This window comes from Rhea americana, unplaced genomic scaffold (assembly GCF_003343005.1).
Source record: "Rhea americana isolate MKP2758 unplaced genomic scaffold, rheAme1 scaffold_43, whole genome shotgun sequence".
In the NCBI taxonomy this organism is placed as follows: Eukaryota; Metazoa; Chordata; class Aves; order Rheiformes; family Rheidae; genus Rhea; species Rhea americana.
This window is the reverse complement of record NW_028186568.1, coordinates 2,718,447-2,743,437: the sequence shown is the minus strand read 5'-3', so window position 1 is coordinate 2,743,437 and position 24,991 is coordinate 2,718,447. Positions and strand designations below refer to the sequence as shown.

The 24,991-nt window shown below is 40.4% G+C and overlaps 1 protein-coding gene across 1 annotated transcript in view; it reads right to left on the bottom strand.

Moving 5' to 3' along the window:
• EGLN1 (egl-9 family hypoxia inducible factor 1) overlaps positions 1-24,990 on the bottom strand; it is a gene marked incomplete at its 5' end in the record, with an annotated part of 34,438 nt that extends 9,448 nt beyond the window's left edge. The window contains one exon of the mRNA XM_085315416.1: positions 24,610-24,990. Coding sequence (XP_085171542.1) covers positions 24,610-24,990 — 381 coding nt within the window. The remainder of the gene's footprint in view (positions 1-24,609) is intronic.
• Between the last annotated feature and the right edge of the window lies 1 nt (position 24,991).

The following is a 24,991-nucleotide window of genomic DNA, read 5'->3' as shown; positions in this document are numbered from 1 at the left end:
AAGATAAACCCACAAAAAAAAAATCAAAACAGTGAGTTGAAGATACCAGACAATGTAATAAGAGTTCTGTAATTTCCTTTTCTAAAAAGGAAAAAAGGAACCAAACAAAAGCAAAACTAGGCTGGAAGAGGAAGCTATTTGGTTTCCACCGAAAGGCATCCCCCTTGAGAAAGGCCCGTGTGCTGTAGAGACTGTATCACGTTTTCCTAGAGTATGAACCTTGCTGAAAGTGGATCCACAGTTTTGCTGCATCCAGCCCCACAGCAGACATTTCCAGCAATACAAAAATTATTATTTAAGACGTTTTATTGAGAAGTATCATGTAAATTTAACACTGACATCAACTGTTCTTTAAGATCTATGTGAAAGAGCTACTGTCCAGAATGAAGAAAAGGCTGAAATCAAGTAGCTATAGCAATTCCAATTCTCACTGAAATCAGTAGGAATTAGACTCAGGTATGAAAAGGTTGAAAGTTTGGAAAGCATTGTTCCCAGGCCTCTATATCCAATTAAATATTTTATATTGTACACACATTCATGTAAATAATTTATATTATATATATATATATAAAATATATTTTTTTAAATGGCATAGTTAGACTACCCTAAATTGACATCCTATTGCAGTTTCCTTTACAAGCTACTGGAACAATCTCACTTGCTCGCTTCACTCAAGGGAAATCCACATCTATATCCACAAGTTCAAGCTCTACCTACTAAACTGAAAGAGGAATCTTTAACCTCAAAGCTGCTGGAGAAAAACAGAACTAGTAGCACTTGCTGGAAATTCTGGAGAAGGGTCAATTGTTGTCAGCTTGACAAAGATCAGTAATATTTAGTGTTAAAAATGTTTCGAACAATTCACTTGAGTCTAAAATGCTATCACTGTTAAAAAATAAAAAAGCACTTGTTTTTGTCTTTATAGCCTGAAACTTCTGCTATCGTTAACTGCAAGAGACGAGAAACAGTTTTGCTGCGATAACTTATCTAATATATATTTGTTATAACAGTAACAATGACTCAGCCTTTAGTGACAAATTGGAAAGCAAACAAATATCCAAATCAGCCACTGTAGCATAATATACGTTGCTTTCTCCAGCTAGTGTGACAAGTCTCCTTTCCCCAATTGAACTATGATAAGGAAAGTTACAAAACTTAACAATTTACAGGATATGTGAAATATATTGTTTTGTGAAACAAAACAAAGTGAGTTTGTGTCAAACTGTCATGTACTGCACGATTACTCACATTTTTATTCTGTGGGAAAGGACTGAAAGGTTACCCACGTATGTAATTAAGTCACATATCTTTTTCTTGCTTTACCGTTTGACAATATATACAACTTCTCAAGCTGGCACTGAGCTTAGAGGGTTTTTCTGATTTATTTATTCTTTTTAAAAAACACTGTCATAAATGGAGGAAAAAAAAAAAAAGAGAGAGAGAGAGACATTTGAGACCAGAATGTTCAAAATTCCTTAGCATTTTGGATTAGGAACAATAAAGGTGTTAGCTATCCAAAATGAAGAGCTACCTGTGTTATCAGTTCTCCTATAAAAATAATTGGTGAATTCAACACAGGAAATTACTGGCATTCAAATCATAGACACAGAAGTCTCCCATTTTTGTGCCCAGCACATGAGCACTGTCCTAAGATACTCTCTGGAATTCATGAGTAAGCAAAAAAGTCTAAAAGAGCCAGACCTCCTCTGCACTCACTGCAACTTGGTATATCCAATGAAAGCAATCACACATTTAAGAAGTTGCTGCTCACTCGTTCACCCACATTCTACTTTCAGATGTTCAGCTCTGGAAAATTAAGTTAGCACCACAAACAAGAAATATTAAGCTATTAGTGCAAAGTTACATCATGCTAATTGAAACCACAGATTTTTTTTTTTTTGCTAAATATCCTTGTCATTTGCCTGTTAACCATTATTCCAATTAGCAATTAAATGCACGAAAATAACAACCTCAGAGGGAATAATCATACAGTTTGGTTCACTACTTAAAAGGGCACCAACTAAGCAGAGCCCAGCAGTGAAGCAAAGAATGTGAATTTAAGGGGAAGCAATCTCAACCATAACCAAAGAGAAGAAATATGATCGTCTAACCCATATATAAAGAAGGAAGAGCTGCAGGTAAACAGACTGAAGCTTCTTCCTCTATCCTTTCCCATTCCTCTCACAGCTGGATACCTGCAAGTTTGGGTATTGTTCATAAGAAGAAAGCAATAATAGAAAACTTAGGAAAGGGAGGGGGGAGAAAATACCAGTGACATGACAACATCAAATCCCAAAGAAAACAAAAAAAACACACAACAAAATGGAGAGAGGACATGTGCTCTGTCATATTAATGTATTAGTATAAAATAACTATTGTTTAGCTCAGATTAAAGAAAGCTGCATCAGTCAAGGAGATGTCACTTTTGCTATTTGCTTAAGGAACTGCAAGTCTCAGCAAGCAAAACAAGATGTCTAAATCCAAGACCGATGACTTCCTAGCAAAATTTATCAGATGCTCTCACAAAAGACTTCACTGGAAATCCTTGCTATTTGATAGATTATTCAAAAAAAATAAGAAAAAAAGAAACGAAGAAAAAAAAAATACAAAACAAAAGAAAACAAAAAAAAAAAATACAAAACAAAAGAAAACAAAACCACACACTGAATGAAGAATCAAAGAAAAGAACAACACATCTGACTTGTCCCTGTTTGGTACATTAGGAATGCATTTCTAGTTCAAGAATGTGTTCATCCCTGACAAACAACAATCCTGAAGGAATACATTTCAGTTTAAGCACACTTCAGACCAAGAGCTATTTTCACAAGATACATAAAATAACAGYTAAACTGAAGGAAGACAGACTGTATTGGTACTACTTTGCTAAGTAAGGTCAAGGTTACTGACTTAAACTTACTAACGTGGTACAACTTCGCTCTGACTTTTAAGTCTTCTACTGCAGATCTTCCACAATCAGGGATAGAAACTTTCAACAGAAAAAGATATCAACTGAGGAGAAACTTGTATTAGTTCTACCTGAAACAAAAAAAGCTGAAATGGGAGAGAAAAAAAAAAAAAAACCCTCTGTGGGACCAGCTAATCTGAGTATTTCAATATTAACTTCCACCTGAGTAAAGCTTCATGCCGATACCCTCTATGATCTCATTGGTAAGGTTAGAGAATCAATAGTCACAGAAATTAAAAATATGAATCTAAAAAGGCTAGAGGCAGGGGAAGGGACCCTAAAAACGCTGAAAAGCTGAGAGTGGAAAAAGTCTACACATCTAGAAAACCCAGTGGTGGAGGAACTGTTAATCTAGAAAAGCTGAACAGGAATATGAGTATCTGCAAAGACTTTCTCACCAAAATTTCAATTGCAGTCAACTGGGAAAGCAAGCTTCCTACTTACAGCTTAAAAATTAAATAACGCAACCACAAGAGAAGATGGGAATCTGTAAATCAAAGGAGTCCAAAGCTAACAATGGAGTAGACTGATCATTGCAGCAACTTTGAATCATACACCTCTGAGCTCTCCCTCCTGATACTAACTTACTAATTAGTATGGGCATCCAATTTGTCTATCAGCAAAGGTGTAAGAGCTGTTATTTTCCATCGCGTTTCTCTGCAGATATGGTAATATATGTAGCTGCAAGTAACAACAGAAAGGAATATCTTACTTCAAAAACCAGCTACATGGATAAATTGAAGCATGAGTTGAAGCAGCTTCTTGCATTATAAAGAGAATCAACAGATAGTTATGTACGTGGTTTATTTTCTCTATGAACTCCTAGGTAGTCCAGAAACTAATGCTTAATCTGATCCATCCTACTCCTTCCCAGACCTTTCAATGCAGTAGGTAATACAAGATTTCTAGTTGCTTGGACAGAACCTGATTTTATGTGCATACAAAATGAAGTAACTCAGTATACTACCAAAAGTTTGGCATAACAGATAAGTACTTTTACTACATACTTTATTTCTAACTGTTTCAACCACATGTTGACTTCTCTGACTGAAGGTCAGAGAAAACTTTGCCAACTGAGCAGTGTCACTGTTCAGCAGTAGAGTCTTTTCAAGTTACGTCACTGTTTTACACATTAAAACAGTCTTCAGCTTTAAGCAATATCTATTTACTTACAACATTCAGTTTACASATACTTACAAATTGATAAATCTGAAGGCAGAAATTTTCACGCTGCTTCACCGCTGTATTCAACCCAGCAAGCTAGAGTTGGCAATCCCACATCTAGTTTGAGTTTAAACCAAACATCTTAAGCCTAATTTTCAGGAAATGACTGTGAACACAGGATGTGCTCACACTTTAAAGAATAAATTAATATATAAAACATATATAGGAAAAAGAAGCTCCCATAAAACTATCAGATAGGAGCATTAACCTAGAAGAGAGTATGCAGATTCTTGGAAGYTAGGGCAAAACCCCTTAAAGCTTTGGCTGAGCACTGAGGAAAGCAGGGCAATCAGAAACACATCTCAAACAGTAAACTGATAAGCAACTGAAACCAGTGTTAGACAGTAATAACAGGAAGACCCAGAATACACTCCTAACTGCTAGACAGGGATTTTAAAGTCTTAAAGCCCCTAAYTAGTCTGCTACTCAATGGAGATACTAATGTTTAAACATTAAAAGTGTTCCCTCCCYTCTCGTACACCTGAATTTTTAAAGGTTACAAGTCTCAGTCGCCAAGTGCCAAGAGAAAAGACTGCTGAGTGAGCTTACAAACTTCAGGAAAATATAAAGATTGTATCTTCCTTAATAGTTAAAACACTGGCATTTTCTAGGCTGCTAGCCAAGATAGGACATGCCTTATTCTCAAAATCATGCCAATTTACCCAAAAGGTGTTGTTTTAACACTGATTCAGTGAAATAAATGCAAACGCCCTTGCAGTCATTCGATCCAAATAGAACTGGCTTTACTTAATCAAATTCCTTATTAGGAAAATAAAACTGTGTTCAGACTTAATTAAGAAAGTCTACAGGGCTGTACACTGCCTTAAACAAAAGTTTTAAAAAAAAATGTAAAATTTATCTAGTGCATCTCTGAATATATACAATGTTCTCAAGCTTAACACACCTGCATTCTCTTAAAAAACAACAAAAAACCTCAAAAAATATATAAGCATATCTGAGCAATATTACTTGTCAATGTTAGTGCTTCAAAGCACTAGCAGCCTCCCTGAGGTTCAACACATTCTGACATTTTTGATACGAAAGCTTACTATGAGCTTAAAGTGAAAAAAAAAAAAGCGCAGATGTCAACAACCCAGAACAACAACCACCAAAAAAAAAAAAGCCAAATTTAGCTAACTGAGGTCTGTCGAATAAATTAGCTGAAAAGCTGCCATCACTAAAGGCAAAAAAGTCCTCTTTTAAAGGCCTAGGAGCAAACAAATCTCCACTTTGCAGCCAAGCAAGGGTCTAAAGTATAATTTGTTTTGTGGAAACCTAAATCTGTCTACTTCATGATAAAATAGGTTGAATAATACCCTTCAGATTCAAACAACTGTTAAAAAACATAAAGTGTGTTTGTACAATTGATTGGCTTCCATGGGTAACTCCACATCTCCAAGAGGAACAAACTAGTGACTCAATATTTTGGCACTGTACTGAAATTTGAAAGAGAAGTCAGTCAGTCACCACAAACTTTAGAAGTCTGTTTTTAATTTAACATTGTAAATGCTTTGAAATGAATAATATTATAGTTCCAAAGTTGTTGCTTTTTAAATATTCTTTTCCAAGAAAGGGAAGAACTTTTTGCTCCTGCATAACTCTAGTCAACTTATTTGCATCATTGTCTGTTCTAGAATATGGAAAAGAATCATCTTTAAAAACTAAAAAYAATACATTAAAAAAAGTTATGATACTGCAGTAGATTAGTAAAACATTAACTGTCACTCAACTACATCAGTTAAAATATATTTTTACAGTGCAATGTCAGAGCTAACGTGCATCTTCAACCACAAGGCATCAGCAAACACACTAATGATCACACAGGRGAAAGAGTGATTACCTATTTTAAGATTATTACACATAATCAATGCATTTGTTTGGTTGGAGACCTACTGGACAAACTGAGCTYAGATTACCTTCAAATAAAGGTTGCAAAAGCATGTACATTAGCCCAAACTTTAAAGCTGAAGACCTTTTATACTTAACTTTAGGAAAGGCTTAAGAAGGGGAAGGAAACCCTAAGGATTACAGTTGGGGTAGGAAGGTGTGGTGGGGCTTAACAAAAACAAAAAACAACACACAAACAAAACCCAACCCACGACTCTATAACATTTGGAAAAGTGTATGGCTGTGAAATTTGCCATTTAAAGAATACTCAGCATCACCAGTATTCTCCCCCTCCCCAAAGTTACATTCTGAGAAGATTAAAATGTTTTCCCTGTCAAAGATAAGAAACCATACACAATAATTTTTCTAATTACTAGGAGATATATCTTTTTTTTTTAAAAAATGACTGATTTTAATAAATTCATTTCTTATTTAAAAATATCACTGTACTCCAACCTTAAGGYGCAAAATAACTGTAAAACTGGAATATAGCTTACAGGAAAGATTTCTTGATGTAAGCATGAATCTTGTGCAAGGGCGCGAAAATAGGATTGTATTTTCAGTAGTAAAGCCAGTCACTTAGGAAGGTACTTGTATAGTAATTATCTTAGATTTATACTATCTATATGAACACATTTTAAAATGTACAAGTTGAGGTCTCAGCTACCACATGTAGGTCTTAATCTATAGGCAGCATAAACAGTGTGTTGATATAAAGCTATTTTAAAAATAATTTTTAAGGATATTTGTAAGGAGACACAGTATCCAGCAATGCCCACAGTATTCCAAACTTGACATGGTACACTATGTATCATTTACTCCTACTACTTGGGTTCAGATCATTCCTTTAAACTACTTATAGATTAAAAAAAAAAAAACCCTATGCAGTAAAATGATAATAGACAAAGTAGCGCTGTAATTAACCTTGMACAAAAGTCTKATTGAAATTTATAGCCAAATAGCTMCAAGCAGYCAGCAGCATGTTTCAAAACCACCTACCATTTAAATCCAAGCAGTGCTGACTCTGTCCGTACTGCTTTTCCACACACAAGCTGCCTTTACTCAAGCTTTCCTTTACTATCGCACCRTGACATTTTAACAGGGCCTCTCTCACAGTACCTGGATTTTTGGTTCAGCCAGATCACCCGAGCGCATCCAGATCAAGCGCGCGCAGGCATTATACCAATACTGCTGGTATTCCTTCTGCGTTAAATTCCCACCAGTACCGGTGGAGAGTCACGGGAGACAGCAGGTAAGGCCAATTAATTAAAGGCTGATCACAAATGCAGCGGGTATGTTTTAATGCTGACAACCACATCAGAAAATACCATTCTTATATAACGTTCAAACTGAGATACAGTACTTCAGCTGAARGAAGCATTCTCCAGTGCTGAACTCGGCCTCAACTACATCGAAGGGATTTCCGCTCGAGAAACCAAAACGCTGCTAGAACCACGCGGGGCAGAGCCGCCGGGGCAGACAACTTGCTTTTCTTCGCCTTTTGCGAACGTGGGGCTAAAACGACGCCGAGCCCGCCCGTTTGCCACACGCGAGCCGGCAGCGCCGAGCCTGCCCGCCCCGCTCCTCGCCTGCACTGCTTTCGCTCGCTGGGCTGGCACCGAGCTCAYGTCACATGTGTTGTGACGGGAAAGCAACGGAGGCACAATGCAACTCCAGGGCAAGACCGCCCCAGGAATGTTATTTATTTGCTTTAGGAGTACGTGGGCATGCGAACACGAGCGAGATCTGAGTGTACCAAACACTGACTGCAGGCAGCGAGGAAAACTTGAGGAAACTGCCCAYCCTGGCCTAGGCACTACAAAAAAAATTCCATCTTTTTCCAAAAATTCAGCTGAGTCTACAGTAAACTTAAGCTCGGGGAAAATACCAAATATCAACAGATTATGAAGAACCCATCTGGTGTGCCCCAAGTCCCTTTATACTGATTGCTATGGAAATAGGCAATCCAGTCACAAAAATCAGCTACTCTCCTCCTTAACATTGTTTTGATAATGAAAGGAATATTTTATAGCTTCATGAAAATAAATTTTTCAGCCTTCCTGGAAGGCAAGAAGGCTTTTCCAGACAGATYAGTCTTTTTGTGCAAACCACCACTAAAAGAATAAAAAATAGATTAAAAAAAAAAGTATAAAATAACTATTAGTATAAACCAACTATTCTGTCAGTCAAGATTCCTATCAGTCGCCATTGCTGTGGTCATGACTGGACAAATACCAGAGTTGCAAGCAGGGTATTAATCTCAAACTACATATTTCCCCCTCTAAAAAATCAGAAGGGAGCAGAACTGAAACTGCACGTGAAGTGATGACACAACAGAAAARAGAAATCCGCACTGATGGGAACAAGAACAAAAACCTCTCTGAAATGGAACCTACTACCCAAACGTGTGTCCTCTCCCAASACAGTCACAAGAACTAGGACTCTGTGCTAGAAGCTCTCAGGCAGAAAACCAGAAGTTCTAACCCTGGCTGAGTTAGCATGTAACCAATGCTTAAAACCTTTCTAAAAACACTGAGTTTGGTAAAAAAGGGAAACACGTTGATCCAGACTCCATCCTGAAACGATGGATTTGGAGACAGGAGAGACACAACCCATCCTCTCATCCAAACTGCTTTGGCAGAGAGGTTTTAACATATGCCACCAAAAATCCAAATAGCAATAACATTTTTAGTAAACTGAAGGACAAYTAGGCTTTACAGTACACTGTACTCACTGGAGAAAGATTACAGGGATTAGCACTAATAGCCCAGATCAGAAGTGTCTTGTCAGCTCATGAGATCTGAGCCATAAGACAGATTTATGCAACCTATATGGAAGAATTGCGGAACATAAGTTTATATTTTTCAAATACACTTTCTAGCTTTACAGATGTGACCAAAAAAAAAATCCAGAGTATACCTAAGAATAAAACTGATGAAACATTATTTGCACGCATCCGGAAACAACTCAAGGATATGAACTCCCCGTCACTGCTGTCTTAAGCAACAGCAGTGGAAATTACTGAAAGAACAAAAAGCAAAAAGRTGACGTACAATGAAGGAAAAGGAAGACAGAAGAAAGATACCAGCAGTAGCAGCAGCACTGCCAAAAGAAAGCATTACCAAAAGGGAGAAAAATAATGCTGAGTACCACAAAAACTAATAAACAAGTGAAACAATAACCAAGTACACAAAACACTACATTACACTTCTCTAGACAAGAAGCAAACTACCAATTCAAGCCAAGAGGCAATCAGGATAGATATCAGGGTTGGATGCAGTTTATTTTTCAGCYATAAACCATAATTTAAAATGCAATTTCTACATAATTACTGAAAATAAGCAACAGATCTTCTAAAATACAGATTTATTACTTTACACTATCAATGAATAATAATTTCTTAATAGGAGAMAACATTTCAGGAAGTTACTTGTGGACGGTAACTGATTTACTAACTTGTTTTACTCATAGTAGATGGCCTTTTATCTTTAGAATAAAGATAATACAGCTCCCAGGGCTCACTCTGCATCCACTGCAAGTCTTCRCTTGATATGAGACACACAAAACGAGTTGGGGAGGGGGGGAGGAATTAAACAAGAAAATGACCGAGGGGGGAAAAAAGGGTGGAAAAGGAGGAGCGGGTAAAAACTCATGGAATGCTTCGATACTTGCCAAACACACGCTTCGATAATGAAAAGGAGCAGGTTACAAAGCACAGTTTTTAATTGTGACTGCCCTGCTACTAACCCCATGAAATCAAGTTGCAAGCGCTAACAACCGAGACACCCTGCAAGGCCTCAGCTATAATTGCTTTCCTTTCCGTGTCCTCCAGTCCCTTAATCAACTGTGCTGCAAAACAGGAGGTTACTACTAGCACACTGAATTGCAACTAAAAATAAGAAGCTACTACTAGACAGTAGTCTAGACCTAGCAGTACTAGTACTGCTGTACTCTTATCCATCTGTTGTATTCAGAAGGCTACTCACATGATTTGCCTCCCAGATAAAAAGTTCACACAGAGCTTGCAAAAAGCTAACTAGGATGAAAAGTAATGCAATGGTAGGTACTGCAGCACTCCACACAAAATTATTCCACTAGTTGTATCTAGAATCAATTTATTTATCATTTTAAGTAATTACTTCTAGYACTTAGTTTTTCAGTACTTTAGTTTTTGCTAGTGGATAAAAACATGGAATTATTAGAGCYGAGAATTTAGCTTATAATTAATTATTAATTCCTTAAAGTAGGCACTGTTTTTATATCACTTATTTATATGAACAAAATAGGCATCAAGTTGACAGGCAGGAAYACATGATAGTATTAACTGGTTACCTGAACACATTTTACAACTAAGTTCCCCGAATACAAGAACAGCTCAGGCCAGGGTGACAAGAGCCGGCAGCGTGCCCCGGCGGCAGAGGCAGCCAGCGGCGTCTGGGRCCGCCTTCCCGGGAGCGCAGCCTGTACACCGGGACCAGATGATCCCCACTCCCAGCGCTAGCTAACCCCAGCCAGGTGCTGCCCAGGCAGCACGGCTGCACGGGGCTCCTCCTTCCCAGGTGCAGGACGTTGCATTTGTCCTTGCTGAGCTTCACAGCACTTCTGTTAGCCCTCTCTAGGTCCCGCTGAGCGGCGGCCCTGCGCTCAGGCATAGCAACTGGTTCGCCCAGGTTGGCACACACAAGAGCCCTAAACTGCCAGTAAAGGGAACATATTGTATTTTATTCCCAGAATTAATACAAACAATTCTACGCAATTATTGGCAAGACTGCTGACGGTTATTCCAGAAAACAAGAATTTTCTTCCATCTGTAGAGGCAGCCTCAGTCGAGAGCTTCAAAACAGTGATAACTCATCCTGACAAAATAAGAATAATTAAAAAAAAAAAAAAAAGGAAGAAGAAAAGTATAAGAGATTTGTCAGAGAGGGAAAAAAAAAAAATCTCAGAAGGATTGTATCTTCCTATCACAGGCAAAGTCTGTTCCCCACTGAGTCCCTGGAGAATTCCATTACTTCCTCCTGAAAGCTGTACCCAAACTGGGGCGGGGGGGGGAAGTATTTTTGTAATATTCACTCCCATTCAGAGGGAATTTTTCTCTGGAGTTTTACTATGGAGCTATTATTAGTTGAACTGTAGAACCTGAAGCCTCAATAGTGAATAGTCATTTGTTACTAGCTTTGTCTTTTCACGAGTACAACTTTGAAGTAGCAGGACGTATGTATAGAAAAAGCAACGGGGACAGTAGAAGGTAAACACCAAAAACACCCCCTCCGCAATATTCATGTTCTACATGAGAAGATTAAATCGAAAATAAGGCTTGTTGATAACATTTTCATTCACATTTCTTCTCCTGCAGGAGATTTGTTTTTCACATTTGCAAGGCTCTTKATACAGCTATAGGGCTATGGATAAAAATAAGTATACATTTATTTTACTAATTCCTATATAATTTACAGTATAATTTCAGTGCAGCCTTTGGCTCATGGTAAGTAACCACTTCTGTTTTCTATTTTCTCTAAGGAAAATGACAAAGTCAGGACTCCAGTCTAGGAACTCCAGTGTTGTTCTTGAGCCTGTGCCAGGTGTTAGGAGGTCTAAGGGAGCTACTACATGTCATATTCTCCCAGCTATAATGGAGATTTAATACAAACTTATTCTACATGCTAATTCTAATATAAAAATTAGAAATGTTGAAGCATAGAGCACTTTAAGCATTGTTTTTTTGATAAGATCTTACTCTCCAGGCATTCTCAAGCACTGCAGTAGACAAAGAAAATAGCAAACTAATAGTAAATTGCAATAGCAATTTCGTTACAGGGAACTAACCTCCTTTTAATAAAAAGTGACAGTTACTGAAAGAATCCCCACAGGACTGCTAATTTTCAAATAACTATATATACGTCCAGGCAAAAGTGGGTGAGCAGCAGAGTGACTGTGCTTACATGTAACACAAAAATATTTTGCATAATCCATTCTACCATCGACTGCAGAAAAGTGCACAGAAGGGTAAAATGATACCAAGTACCTGGACAAGAAAAAGGTAGGCAAAATTCAGCAAGTGCAAAGGACTGCCCCTGGGAAAAAATATGTATATATTCTCCTTATAAACATACAGTGATGGACTCTAAACCGGTTATCATCACTTTCAAATGAACTCTGTAGTAAATAGAGGCAGTTCTCTTAGAATAGCACCTCAGCAGACCAGCAGAGGCAAATAGTGTCAGAGATTGTTAGACAAGGAGAGGCAACATAGACAAAATGCACCATTATGCCAGTATACAAATTCATAATGTACGTATATATTAGTACTGCACTTCTGATTGCCTTACCTTGAAGGGGCAAAATCAGAGGGGGGAAATAAATAAATAAAATAAAAAGCACAAGAGCAACAGCAATGACCAGAAGCATGGGGCAGTATCCATCTGAACAAAGACCAGCAAGACTAGGACTCCTTAGGTTAGCAGAGAAAAGGCAYCAGCTGAAAAACGTAAGGTAGAAAATGACAGATTTTTAAAGTCATGAAAGGTGAAACTACGGGAAAAGAATTTTCACAATCCAAAATTTAGAAGGTAGTGAAATCATCAGGCAGTAGGTTTTAAATAAAAGGAAGTTCTTTTTCTGCCTAATCAAACTGCGGGACCCATTTTAACAGGATGCTGCAGAGGCCAAAAGTACAAACAGCTTTTAAAACAAGATTACATAAATTAATAGCACGTATGTTCATCCCTGGCTATTAAGAACTGTAGCCAAGATACAACCTCTGGTTCAGAAAGTTTCTGAATTGCTGGAAGCTGGAAGGCATACAGGAGCATCATTTTACATTCCAAAACCTCATATACACACATCGATTATTACTTACAACAAATACACAAAGCGGTATAATCACACATGATAAATACCTATATGATGGTGAGATGTCTGATAAGTGAGAATTCTGATCCGGCAAACACATAGGAAAAAAAAACATCAAATTGCAAAAACCTGAAACTAGATTATTCAGACTGCAGAAACCATACAAATCTTGAGCAGAAAGGATCATTGTCATCTGAACAATTCCATAATGGCTGTCTTACACTTTGTTTCACTGGATTTTTTTTTTTTAACAGTAAGATTGGATATTCTTCTAAGATACATAGCTTTGACCTACAATTCACACTCTACCATCTAGTTTATACAGAAAGTCACTTTAAATGAGCACAACTCCATCTGGCTTCAATTTATGAGTAGATATAGGGCACGGATAGTCAACTGGCATCTCATGAGGCACGTGCAGCTCTTATCTTTCAAACGCAGTCCTTGCAGAGGATAGCCTATTGATAGGGTGCCTGCTACTGCTGAATACCTGATGGAAAGAAATAACGGAGGAAACGCCGGTCGTCTGCAACCATCACAGGGCCAGCAAGTGCTGACTGGCAGGGATGCCTGCCCCTCTCAGCTTCTGCTCCTTCTCCGTGGAGTCAATAGATAAAAGGCTCCACCACTGCTCACCAAGATCGGCAGGGGAGCCCAGGCAGGAGGAAAGCAAGCAAGAGGAGCTGACAAGTTTATATGGGGAATACAGAGGAAAGAAAATAAATAGCTAGAAGCCAAAAGGGGGCGAGGATTGTAATCTGAGAGCAACAATTCTTTGATTTATATAACAGCTTAACAGAATATATAAGCCTGACTCACCGGTGTCTTCCTCATATTTCTGCGAAAGGGTAACTGCTCTCAATATTAAGCTGGTGCAATCTTTCATAGAACGAAAATATACTGAAAATAAATCTGCTTAGATGCTTCTTACAAGATTAYTGCATACCATGAAACAAAAATATGAGAAATATTACAATAAAGTACTTCTTGATAGCTTGTGGTTTTGAAACAGCACATTTCATTTTTCTGGCTCGCGAGCTGAAAAAGTATGCCTATGCCTGGTGCAGCATGTGCTCTCACTACAGAAAAGGTCTCAAAAGAATATCTAAGCATCAGAATACTTTCAGATGGACAGTATGAGCCCCTCCCATAGATTAAAAAAAATGGATTTTAACGTCCTTAAACATTTAGTTAAATCAGTCTTGTGGAACGTACACATACTTTAAATCAGACGCTATCCTAGGACTGCAAAATGGGCACATATACACAGATTAACTGTAAAACAGGTAACTTGGGAGAAAACAGTGAAGAGGTGGCAGCACAGACTATAGTACAAGTGATGACCTACGTAACTAAACAGAGATCCAAGTCAGCAATATTTTAAACTGATGTGTTAATTATTTATCCAACAACAATGTTCCTTTAAGAAGCAAATGACTGCTAGTAGGAAGACAGAGTTCTCCTCAGCTCAATCTAGCAGAGGTGGAGTAAGTAGGAGTTACTGACCATGGCACTGCTGGGAAAAAAAGAAAACATTCCCATTAACTTCAAAAATTGACTCATTTTAAGTCTCCGTCACTCCAAGTGGCAGTATTTGCTTTTCACAAAACCACAGAACGGCTGAGGTAGGAAGGCACCTCTGGAGATCCTCTGGTCCAGCCCCCTGCTCAGGCAGGGTCAGCAACAGCAGGTTGCCCACAACTGTGCCCCATGGGGTTCATGGAGACTCCACAACCTCTCTGGGCAATCTGTTCCAGTGTCTGTCCACCCTCACTGTAAAAAACTTTTTCTTACATTCAGGTGAATTTGCTGTGTTTTGGTTCTGTGTCCATTGCTTCTCGTCCTGTCACTGGGCACCACCGAGAAGAGTGCTCTCTCCCTCACCGTCCTATTTCACTCCCTCTGTCAGGTATTCATACGCATCAATCAGATCCCCCCTCCAGGCTTAACGCTCCCAAGCCTGCACAGCGTTCCCTTGTATGACTTGAAAAAGTAAATCTGCTTTGACAAAGAAGAGTGCTTCTGACCGGCTGACATTTTATCACCTACAGGCTACAGAAGACAAAAAATAACATTGGGCCACACAGAAGTAAGGCCACAGAGATCGATGCCAGCATCGATTTCACTGGGCATCGGATAATATGCCGGCTGAAACTGAGTAAGTTCAAGATGCCCTTATCAACCGCCCCCAGTTTCCTTTCTCACAGCGGCGAGGCTGCGTGCCAGCTGCTTTAACAACAACGGAACAGCAAACTGGAACGAGAAGGGCCTGATGCTGTTCCTACGCAGCAGGAGCTGCTTGCGGGGCCCGACTTCCACGGTGGACGTTAGCCGAACAGATGTTTGAACAGGACACTGAGCAGCAAGAAGAAAAAAATATTTTATTAACCAACCGTAAACTGCTTTGGGGAGGAAAAAGAAAAAAAAAAAAACAGCCCACTTTCACATGCTCCATCCCTGGGCTTTTTCAGAGTGCAGTGTTACAGAAGAACTTCAGTATGTGAGAATTTCTGACCCAAAATGAGTTTGCACCAAGATTCTGATCTACAGCAGTTTAAATTCTGCACTGTCACATCAGTCAGCTTATTCTATTACTGAAAATTTACAGTTAAATTAAACTAGTAACTTCAAGGCTGATCTAGCTATGTTATCTGCAGCTTTATGAACTATGTAAGCATGAAGATAATAGACCCTGACTCATCAGAAAGTCAACATGTCCCAGGAAATGTATGCCCAGGAGAGAAGCCTCCATCCTCTGCTGCTTCACCAAGAATTTTGAGCTACAAACAGAACTAAGTGGAATGAATCGACAGTGCAAGCTCCTCCTCTAAATAAGTTTAAAATACTGTTATAAACGTCAAGCAAACGCACAAAAGCCCCTCAGGCTTTCAGCTAGTTTACTGCATTTTAATGAACTTCTTACACAGTGATTTGATGCKTAACTCACCGATTCCTCTACACTGTTACGAGCAAAACAGAACAGCTCCCTGAAATCACTCACTGCATTCACTTCATATCCTTTTTCAGTATAACGTCCATCGTTGCTGAAACGAGGCAAGGCAGTTGCACACCCTACTCTCACAGACAGCCTACCAGGGCCATACAAAATTTCCTCAAAATTCAAGCCATTTGTAGAAACCAGAAAGTCTTTAGGGTCAAACTGTGTGCTCCAAATTGACTAGACCCTAAATAAATGCATATTAATCCGCAGGTGCAAAACAGTCTTTTTTGTTAGGCCCCCGTTAAGCATAACCATGAAAGTAGGACCTTCATAACTGCCCTACATTCACACACAACGCCCATAGAGACATACAGACACACACTTTCTACACAATTCCTATTTATAACATTACTTGCTAACAAAAATACACCTGAGTAATTTTAAGTTAAATACCAAAGAGCAAGTAAGTCTTCAACTGTAAGTAGCTGTTACGTGCATAAAAGCATTGCTCTATTTTTGACAGACACTGTCCTGGAACAGCGAGTGAATTAGCTTTCAACCCGAGGCTTGTGACTGCAACTTACCAACTAATTCTGGCACAAGCCAGCACTGAAAATATGCTCCATCAGCTATCATTAACCAGTAACCCTCAGAAACTGGAAGGTAGTTTAGCAGGACTTAATGAGCACCATAGAATATTTTCAAATATCCACAAAGACGAGTATTAGCTCTCCTTTTGAACATGTAAGAAGTAAGTCACAAACCGAAAGACACTAAAGGTATCATAAATAATGATTACTCCATTTAGCGGTAGCTGGAAAGCCAAGTAACTTTACCATCCTGTTCACTGAAAATACTATTTTTACTATATTATTCCATCAGCACAGTTATGAAAACTCATGCCAGTGATCGACAATCTTAGATTGACATCTTTGGATTAAAGTTATCTCCAAAAAACATTTGTGAAGTCCTTGGAAGCAGTGAGCCACTCACTTATGATACAATAACAAAATACTAAGTGCAAAAAACAGGAAGCCCCAGGAGCATCACATTTAAGGATTAACTAACCAATCCACTCATAGAAGTCAAAAATGAACTATTTTGAATTGAAAACAAAAAATCTGAGTTAGTACAAGAGCTCTCTGAGAAGTCTAAAGAAATCCATTGGCTTAGTTTTTGGATAGGCATAAAGAAACTATTTGCTCTACAGAGTACTTGTTTCCCTTTATAAAACATCCTTCCTTTCTGTTAAGCAGAAAGCATTCAGTTAAGCTACAAAGTTGGACATACTARCACTCAGTAAAGGGCAATATGGTAGCAGCTAGAAAGACAACATTTGCAAAAGGTCAATGGCAATCTAGCCCATATGAAGCCAAAAGCTGTCCAGATTAACCAGGACGTAGTCTGAACATCAAGACTTTTTAGTAAGTCGTGATATTTGCCTGTATTCATAAAGAGAATAGTATGTTATGGATTTCTTAGCAGGAAACGGTTGGCAAACTATTTAGAAGTTACATGTGATGTAGAAGGAGAGAAAGTATCTCAAACACCCCACCGAGATTCCTGACACAACTAACCTAGCAATGAGAGGAGAAGCGCTGTTCAGACAGTCCTGTGACTTGGCAGGACATCGTTTTCAAAGAATTTCTGTCTAGGAGGCCACAGACAAGGGAAGACAGCTCTTCTTCTCAAGCTGTAAAGCTAGGACGAGGAGTCTCCYGCTCGATCTGTGGGCAGCTCTGAATCGAGCCCATTGTGCCCAGGACAGACAGCACAGCACGTCAACGGCGCTGTCAGAAAACACTGATACCACCGACAGGAAATAATGAGATTAACAACCCACAGCATACTGAAATCACTGACGTGCATGAACCACAMGACAAAAAGTTTCTCTGAAACAGCAACAACTCAAAAATTAAATGCAGTTGCACAGTCAAAAATGACTGGAAGAAAAGCAAGCTAGAGAAAACCAGCTTCACAGAGCTATCCCAATGCACCAGGGAATAGAGAGGAAACAGGACAAGAAAATGAAATAGTACAGAAAGCGTGCACTTCAGAGCGAGCCTCTGAAGCGGAAGCAGCGAGCTGGACCCGGCGCAAGGGGCCGCGGCTGAGCCGGGACCGGCCTTTCCAGCAGCAGTCAGCAACRCGCTGAAACAAACTGCAGCACAACACCGCTCGCGGAAGGCCGCCAAGCCAGCTCTATCTCGAAACAGAGGAACAAAGAATCTTTTTGGTACTGGTGGAAACTCTAGACTAACTGATAGGGCTCAGCATTAAGCATAAGAAATCCAGCTTGTCTGCTTTGAGGGTTTGGAGGGTTATTTTTGCTGGGGCAGAGATGTGAGGAAAAAAAAAAAGGTCATTTTTTGTTTGGAAGCAAGCATGCTACATGTGGGTAGACCAGGACAACTTTCACAGAAAACAGTCACAAGGAAGAACTTTGGAGGACAGAAAAATACATTTTTGATGGCRAAAATCAAGTCTCACGCTAAACACGGATCAGCAGAGAAAAGAAAGTTTAAGAAGGAAAAAAGATTAAATAACAAGCAAAGATTTCTTAAACTGTACTCAAATTTTCACAGGTAAGTTTTGGGATAAGCAGTCCTTAAGTGTTAAATTAAGGCTGTAGTTTGGCAAACACTTTAAGCTGGCATAAACTTGTGCTGCTGCTGAAAGAAAGTCTCACCATCTGCCAGTCCCCTGCGCCAGCACAAACACCCAACAGAGAACCAGGAGCACTTCTTCTGCCAGTTTATTTTTCAGATGGATCAGTTCCCCAGTCCAGTTCACAAGATGGCCATGTAAATACTTACGCTGGCAAAGAGTGACTCCTTCTTTGGCAGTGCCAGCCTGAAGTGCTCACGAAACTACAGCTTACAACACAAGGATATGGAAAAGTTAACAGCAGTCACAGATAGTCCTCCCGAAATTCAGACACACTATAGTCACACCACACCCCAAAGCTACAATCCACTACGATATGYAGAGGGCTTTTTGTTGTTGTCAAAGTCCTCTTCGGGTTTTTTTAAGTCAAAGTATGAAATCAATTCAGGATTACAACCCCTTATAGTATACATGTATGACAAGTGCACTCACATACACACCTATTCCTGGAGGTCAATCCGATCCTCAGTAAAACTGATACAACTGATATAAATGATCTTGAAATTGGTGTCTGTGTTGTCATCAGTTAACACGGACTATAACTGAGGTCTTCTGAATGATCCCACTAACACAGCTGCCTCTCAGAAGCTATATTTTTGTAATACTTTTAGTGTGAGAACTCACCAGAACCTCCAAGAAAAATCCAAGTTTTAGTTTTCAGTGACCCTAAACAAGTATCCTTCCCAGACTTTGTGCTTCTCAATCAAAAGATCACTTACATTCAAGAACAACAGACAGGCTTCTGATCATCTGCTCTGCTGGGGACCCAAGGCCCTTGTACATGAGGAAAAATGAATGAAACTATACTCACCAAATCTCAGAGCTCGACCTCAACATGAAAAAGATTTAATAATTAAAGAAATAATAATAATAATAAYAACCCCCCAAAAAAAAAAACGTGGACTGAGTATCCGTGAATCACTAAACCACACATTCATCTACACCAAAATACCATCTTCACCAGAACCACCACCATTAGGAAAGGAATCAATAAGCACAGGCATCTGTAACATTCAATCAAATTCAAGCAATTCAAAAGTAAATACAGATTGAGAAAGACCCAGTCACTCTTTCCCACAAATCAATGGCAAATTCAAACCCAACACAGTCAGCCACTGTGAACCATTACGAGCCTCTGTGCTCACTTTCCCTCTACCAACACTCCACCTGCATCATTGCCTTTCAATACCTACTTGGTTGTTGYCATTCACTCAAGTCAGTCATTTGCTACCTTTTACTTTCATCTGTTGTCTTATTATTGCACACATACTCATTATTACACTCCGCAGAATAAAATYTAGTGGAAAGAATATTTAGAAATCTCACTCAGGTTTCCTGTGCACAAAAGATATCTGTAAAACTCAGACTTCTGTATTCTCTTCTCATGTTCTCTGTGCAGCTGTTTTGGTGCCACATTAGCTGTTGACAGCTTCACTTGTATCAGCTGATTGCTGCTTGTTAGTTATGTTTGTCTTTCCTTGGTAACATTAATCCAACATATTTATATGACAGGTGCTATACAAGTAAATGGCTAGAGCAGAAAAATTCTTCTTTCCAGCTTCTAGAAAAGCTGACAGCAGGGTACGAGAAATTTACTCACTGTTAGAAGAGTATTTTCTAAAGGAATATTGCTAACTGTGAAAGAACCTAGTTTAATATGACACAGTCAGGCTGGTCTGCATCCAGAGCACGCTAGGTCTTYAGAAGACTCCTGGACACTCTGCTATGCAGCAGCATGATATTGAAAATCGACTGGTACTCAGGAAACGATAAGCAGCAGTGGAAGTATTCAGAATCAGTCAACATCTCTACATTGAGGTGGGAGAAAAAATGAGAGATGCACAATTAAGTAATTCAACAATTTCAAGAAAGAACACAAGACCAGGTTTGTACAACACACAGCCTATAAAGCAACTTGAGCTTCTGGTGGCTGAACAGCAGTGACTGTCACTGGCATACTGCTGAGACAGGAAAGCGCTAAAATTGAACAGTGAGAGTTGTAGCTCTTTATGTAAAACATGCAAAGGAGTGGGAATGAAACAAAAACTACAGAAATGTAATAGGAACTCTCTAGTCAATCTCCAATCAATTAAAAGCCTGGGATAGGGTTAGGAGACGGGAGGCTGGAAGCAGGAACAGCCTGGTTTACATTGTGATTAATAGGGAAACKTGGTTCACGACTGAGGTCTCCCAATGTTATCACAATACTAGTAAAGAATGCAAGCTTCCTATTTATGAAGCACTTGAAGTTTTAGATGAACAGCAGTCCACAATAGAGGAAAGAAAAATCTAGCAAAAACAACAACAACAAAAAGATCACAGTGTTGCCCCCCTCCCCTCCCAGCATCTGAGTAGGGAAGGAGGGGAAAAAAGACCTTTTCACCTGGATGAGMTTCTGGAACATTTAATTCCCCAACTTTGATAAGCAGATTTATACCTCTGCTAGCCATCTGAGAAAGGGCAGGCAGGAAACAGAGATATTTGCATGTACAAATGYGGGAACAGATAAGAGAAAGGAAAGAGAGAATTAACATTTTAGGAGGAGAAGGAAGAAGAAAAATCTAGAAAATAACAGGAAGTAGAAGAAGGACACTGGAGCTCACGTATACAAGTACGTGCCGTGCCGTGTTCTGCTAGCAAAAAAGGAAGCACAGTCTGGAAAGAGACAGACTAACAGAACAAAAGCAAGGAATGTAGTAAGTCAAGACTTTTAAGGTGAGTAAATAGCCAGCCGTTGTGCTGTACCGGCTACAGTACTGCTGTATGCTCACATAAAAGGTGGTTGGCTAGTTTATACCCATTGCTATATAGATACTTGTCGACCTGGAGAGTAATCTGATGATGAGGAGGCCTAAACAAAGTCGCATCAGGTTACAAAGATCAATTTTAGGTATCCCAGTCAGTCTAGACACTAGCAGAGATTTTAAGAWGTAAAACACGTAAAACAAACAAGAAACCCAAACCACTCACAGTCTGATTACAGTGAAGTTTTTAAAATATTTTTGTTGGGTTTGCTGCAGTGTGTTCTTAGAAAACTGGCTTTGTTTTTGGATGTTGTGCAAGGGTTGGCATTTTGTCATAGAACTCACAGGAGCTTTTATTGAATCTTTAACCTTTATGAGATCTAGTTCAAGCTCTGTAAACAAGTATATCCTATTAGAGGGAATGAATCATAAATAAATCCACCTCAATGTGTGCTTTAATTCCTACCCTCTTTCTATATTAAGTCCTCACAAATCTAGTGGAAAATAAAAATTATACCTAAAAGAATCCTTTAGAACTGTTAATACAAAATCACCTCCTCCCCCTAAAGGCTACAGCACTGCTCCTTAAAATATAAGCATTTGATTTCTCAGTAAATGTCTTTGTGAGAATGCATATATTCCTAGACTGCACTGCCCCATATCTCACCAGCAYAACTATGTACCCTCATTGCATGCAACCCATTTTTAACAGGTTACCTTCTACACAAGGTAGCAYGCCAAACTGCGGATATTTGATACAGTTTGATACAGATGATAACCCATTATCTTGTGTGACTAATACTGGTAGTCTTACAGAAAGGGCCGGGGGATCCCCAAGGGCTGGAATTGTTTTGTTGGTTCAAATGGTTGGGAATTACAAATCCCATCAGTGATGCTGTAAATTGGTTTATTCAGTGTATTACTCTACTGAAGGTGTTAAGTCTTCCACATACAAACTCTGCAGACCACAATACTGCAACATAAACATACAGGAGGAGTAAAATTATTTGGTAAGAGCTTAGTTTGTCAGGTGAAAATGAGAGCTGCGTTTTCATAGATTTCTGTTCTGTTACTTGGAATGAAGCCTGTAAGAAAGAACAGGTATTTACACACAGACTGCTCCTTTTTAAAGTAAAAAGTTTTTGCTGTGACTTGCAGAGCYACAGTACCCATAAAGATCTGGAAAAGGACTGCATTTGACCAATTAAGTGAATCAAGTAGCCTCCACCAAAGCAGGCACAAGAAGTGAAGAAGAAATGACTTCAGATAACCAAGAGATGCCTCCATGTACATTTTACATCTTCTCCTGCCAAACTGCTAGGAGCTTGGAAGAGACCTGTGTAAAAAGCATCTGCTGCTGGACTGCTTCCCCAGCCACAGCCTCTGGATGATATTTACTGTGATGCTAATGGCAGAAGAAAACATACAATTCTTGACAGATATAAAAGGAGAGAGAAGGTGAAAGTCATTACTCTTCTCACCAATTGTTGTTCTTTATTTGACTCACTTTATTCAACTGGYGAGCTAGTGAAAGTTACTGATAGCTTTCATTCTGCTCTTGCAGAACCTGTTTAAAAAACTGAGCTCTACTGCAATACTTCCAGCATTGACTTCTGCTTGGAGATGAGCAAGGAGACAATGAGAAGACAGAAGGCAATGCATTTCTGTACCACAGAGGAATAAAGGAGTGCACCTATTCCGATACCTGAAATACCYGTGTATTTCAGCAGCAGCTGAAACCTATGAGGGCTCGACAGCCTTCATCACTTTACTGTCACTCTACAAAAACATGCAACTAGTTGTACAAAGGGATTCTCCTCTATCCACACACACTTTTTCAAAATTAGCGAAGTAATAGTTACTACTTGCAAGATAACAATACGCAAGAAATCACAGTTATAATTCCAAAAGTTCTTTTCTAAAGCCTCGGTGTGTATTACTGACAGAAGTGCACCACCACGCATCAAATCAGAAGCAGYGTTCCCTTTTACCGCATAAAATTGAAAACCAGCAAAGCCACAGATATTTTTAGAGTGCAAGTTTGTTAAATCTGTTTGAAAGATAAATTGGCTTAGAAGAATCCAAGCTAACAGGGATACAGGAGAGATCCAGACTATATTCCACCTAAACTTTTGACATGGTATTCATTCAGCTACAGGTACACAAAAACAACAGTTCAAAAAAAAAAAAAAAAATCTCGCCCACTTTTCTTCATCACAGGAGTTCAAATTTACTGTGCCCGGAACAAATCCAAGGCTGTTTTTTTTTGCCTTCCAGTTTCTCCCCTCCTCCTTCTCACAGCTTCCTACCAGCTGAGATTCTGCAGCTGCAGCAACAACAGTCTATCTGTGACAGATAGTACAACTACACGTTGGGATGGTTCTCAGTAATTCACTAGCTTCCTTATATTTTAATAGAAGCAGCAAATTGTGAAGGGGCTTTCCTCCCCCCTTGCCTTTTTAAATGTGAAAAGATACTAATGAATATTCATTACTAGTCCTTTACTAAGGGTGCAAGTTTTATTTCAAGGACTTGAAGAGAATTGCAGATTAGGCTGATACAACGGGAAATTTTAACTCAGTCCTTTGATGCCAAAATGCAGCTAAAGAGAAAAATAAGTCTTCTATAGAAAGGAGAAGACTGAATGATAACCAAAAAAATGTCTCTCCCAACAACTACACTGCTCCTCACTGATCTTGTTCTGCTGCACACTGTAAAACAGAAAAGGACTCCACTGCCCATCAGCAAGTGACTTATCTGAAGTGTCATCACGGTGCTACTCACCCAGCGACGCAGCTCGTTTACGCCGGGCGCAGCCGGTGCGCTTCGAGCCCGGCACCTCGCGGCGGGCCTTCGGGGCGCCGCTTTGCCCGAGCGCAGCAGACCCACGCGCGGGCGCACCGCGCGCTCCCCCGGCACCTCCCGCACCGCTCGGCGCTGGCCGGGCCACGGCACGCACGGAGGCGGCGTGCGGGAGCGCGGCGCCTTCACCGAGCAGCACGCGCCGCCGCCGCACGCCCCSACGGGGGCCGCGGAGCGGGTTACCGCCGCCCCCTCGGGAGACTAAGGCAGCACCCGCCTCCCCGCCGCCTGCAGCACAGGCYTGCAGGCCGCGCTCCCGGCCAAACGAAGGACCTAAGGGCGAAGGGCTTCCCGCCCCGAGCTGCCCCCCCGGAGCAGGGGGCTCTGGCCAAGCACAACGCCCCGACGAGGCGCACGCGTGCGGGAGAGGGACACGCGGGGCGGTGGGGGACACCCGTGGGCCGGCGGGACGGGCCCCGCGGGAGCGGAGCGGGCGGGGAGGGGGGCCGCGGGGCTGTGGCACTCACTTTCGTCCTGCCGTTGATCTTGTAGTTGCCCAGCTTGCCGTTGCAGTGGCGGATGAGATCGTCCATGCTGTTCATGAGGAGCCGGATGGTCTGGCAGCCGGGCTCCTTGCCCTCCACCCAGGTGATCTTGTCGCCGCGGATGTCCTTGGAGGAGTCGCTCTTCTGGCTGACGAGCTGCCCGTCGGTGAAGCGGCCGGTGTGGTGGAGGGCGCGCACCTCCTGCGCGACGAGCCCGCCCAGCTCCTTGCCGAGGAAGTCGTCCACCACGCAGATGCCGTGCTTGTTCATGCAGGGCACGATGTACTCCAGCGCCAGCCGCTGCGGCACCAGCGACTTGGTCTGCCCGTTGGGGCGCAGCGCGGCGCCGCCGGGCCCCGCCTGC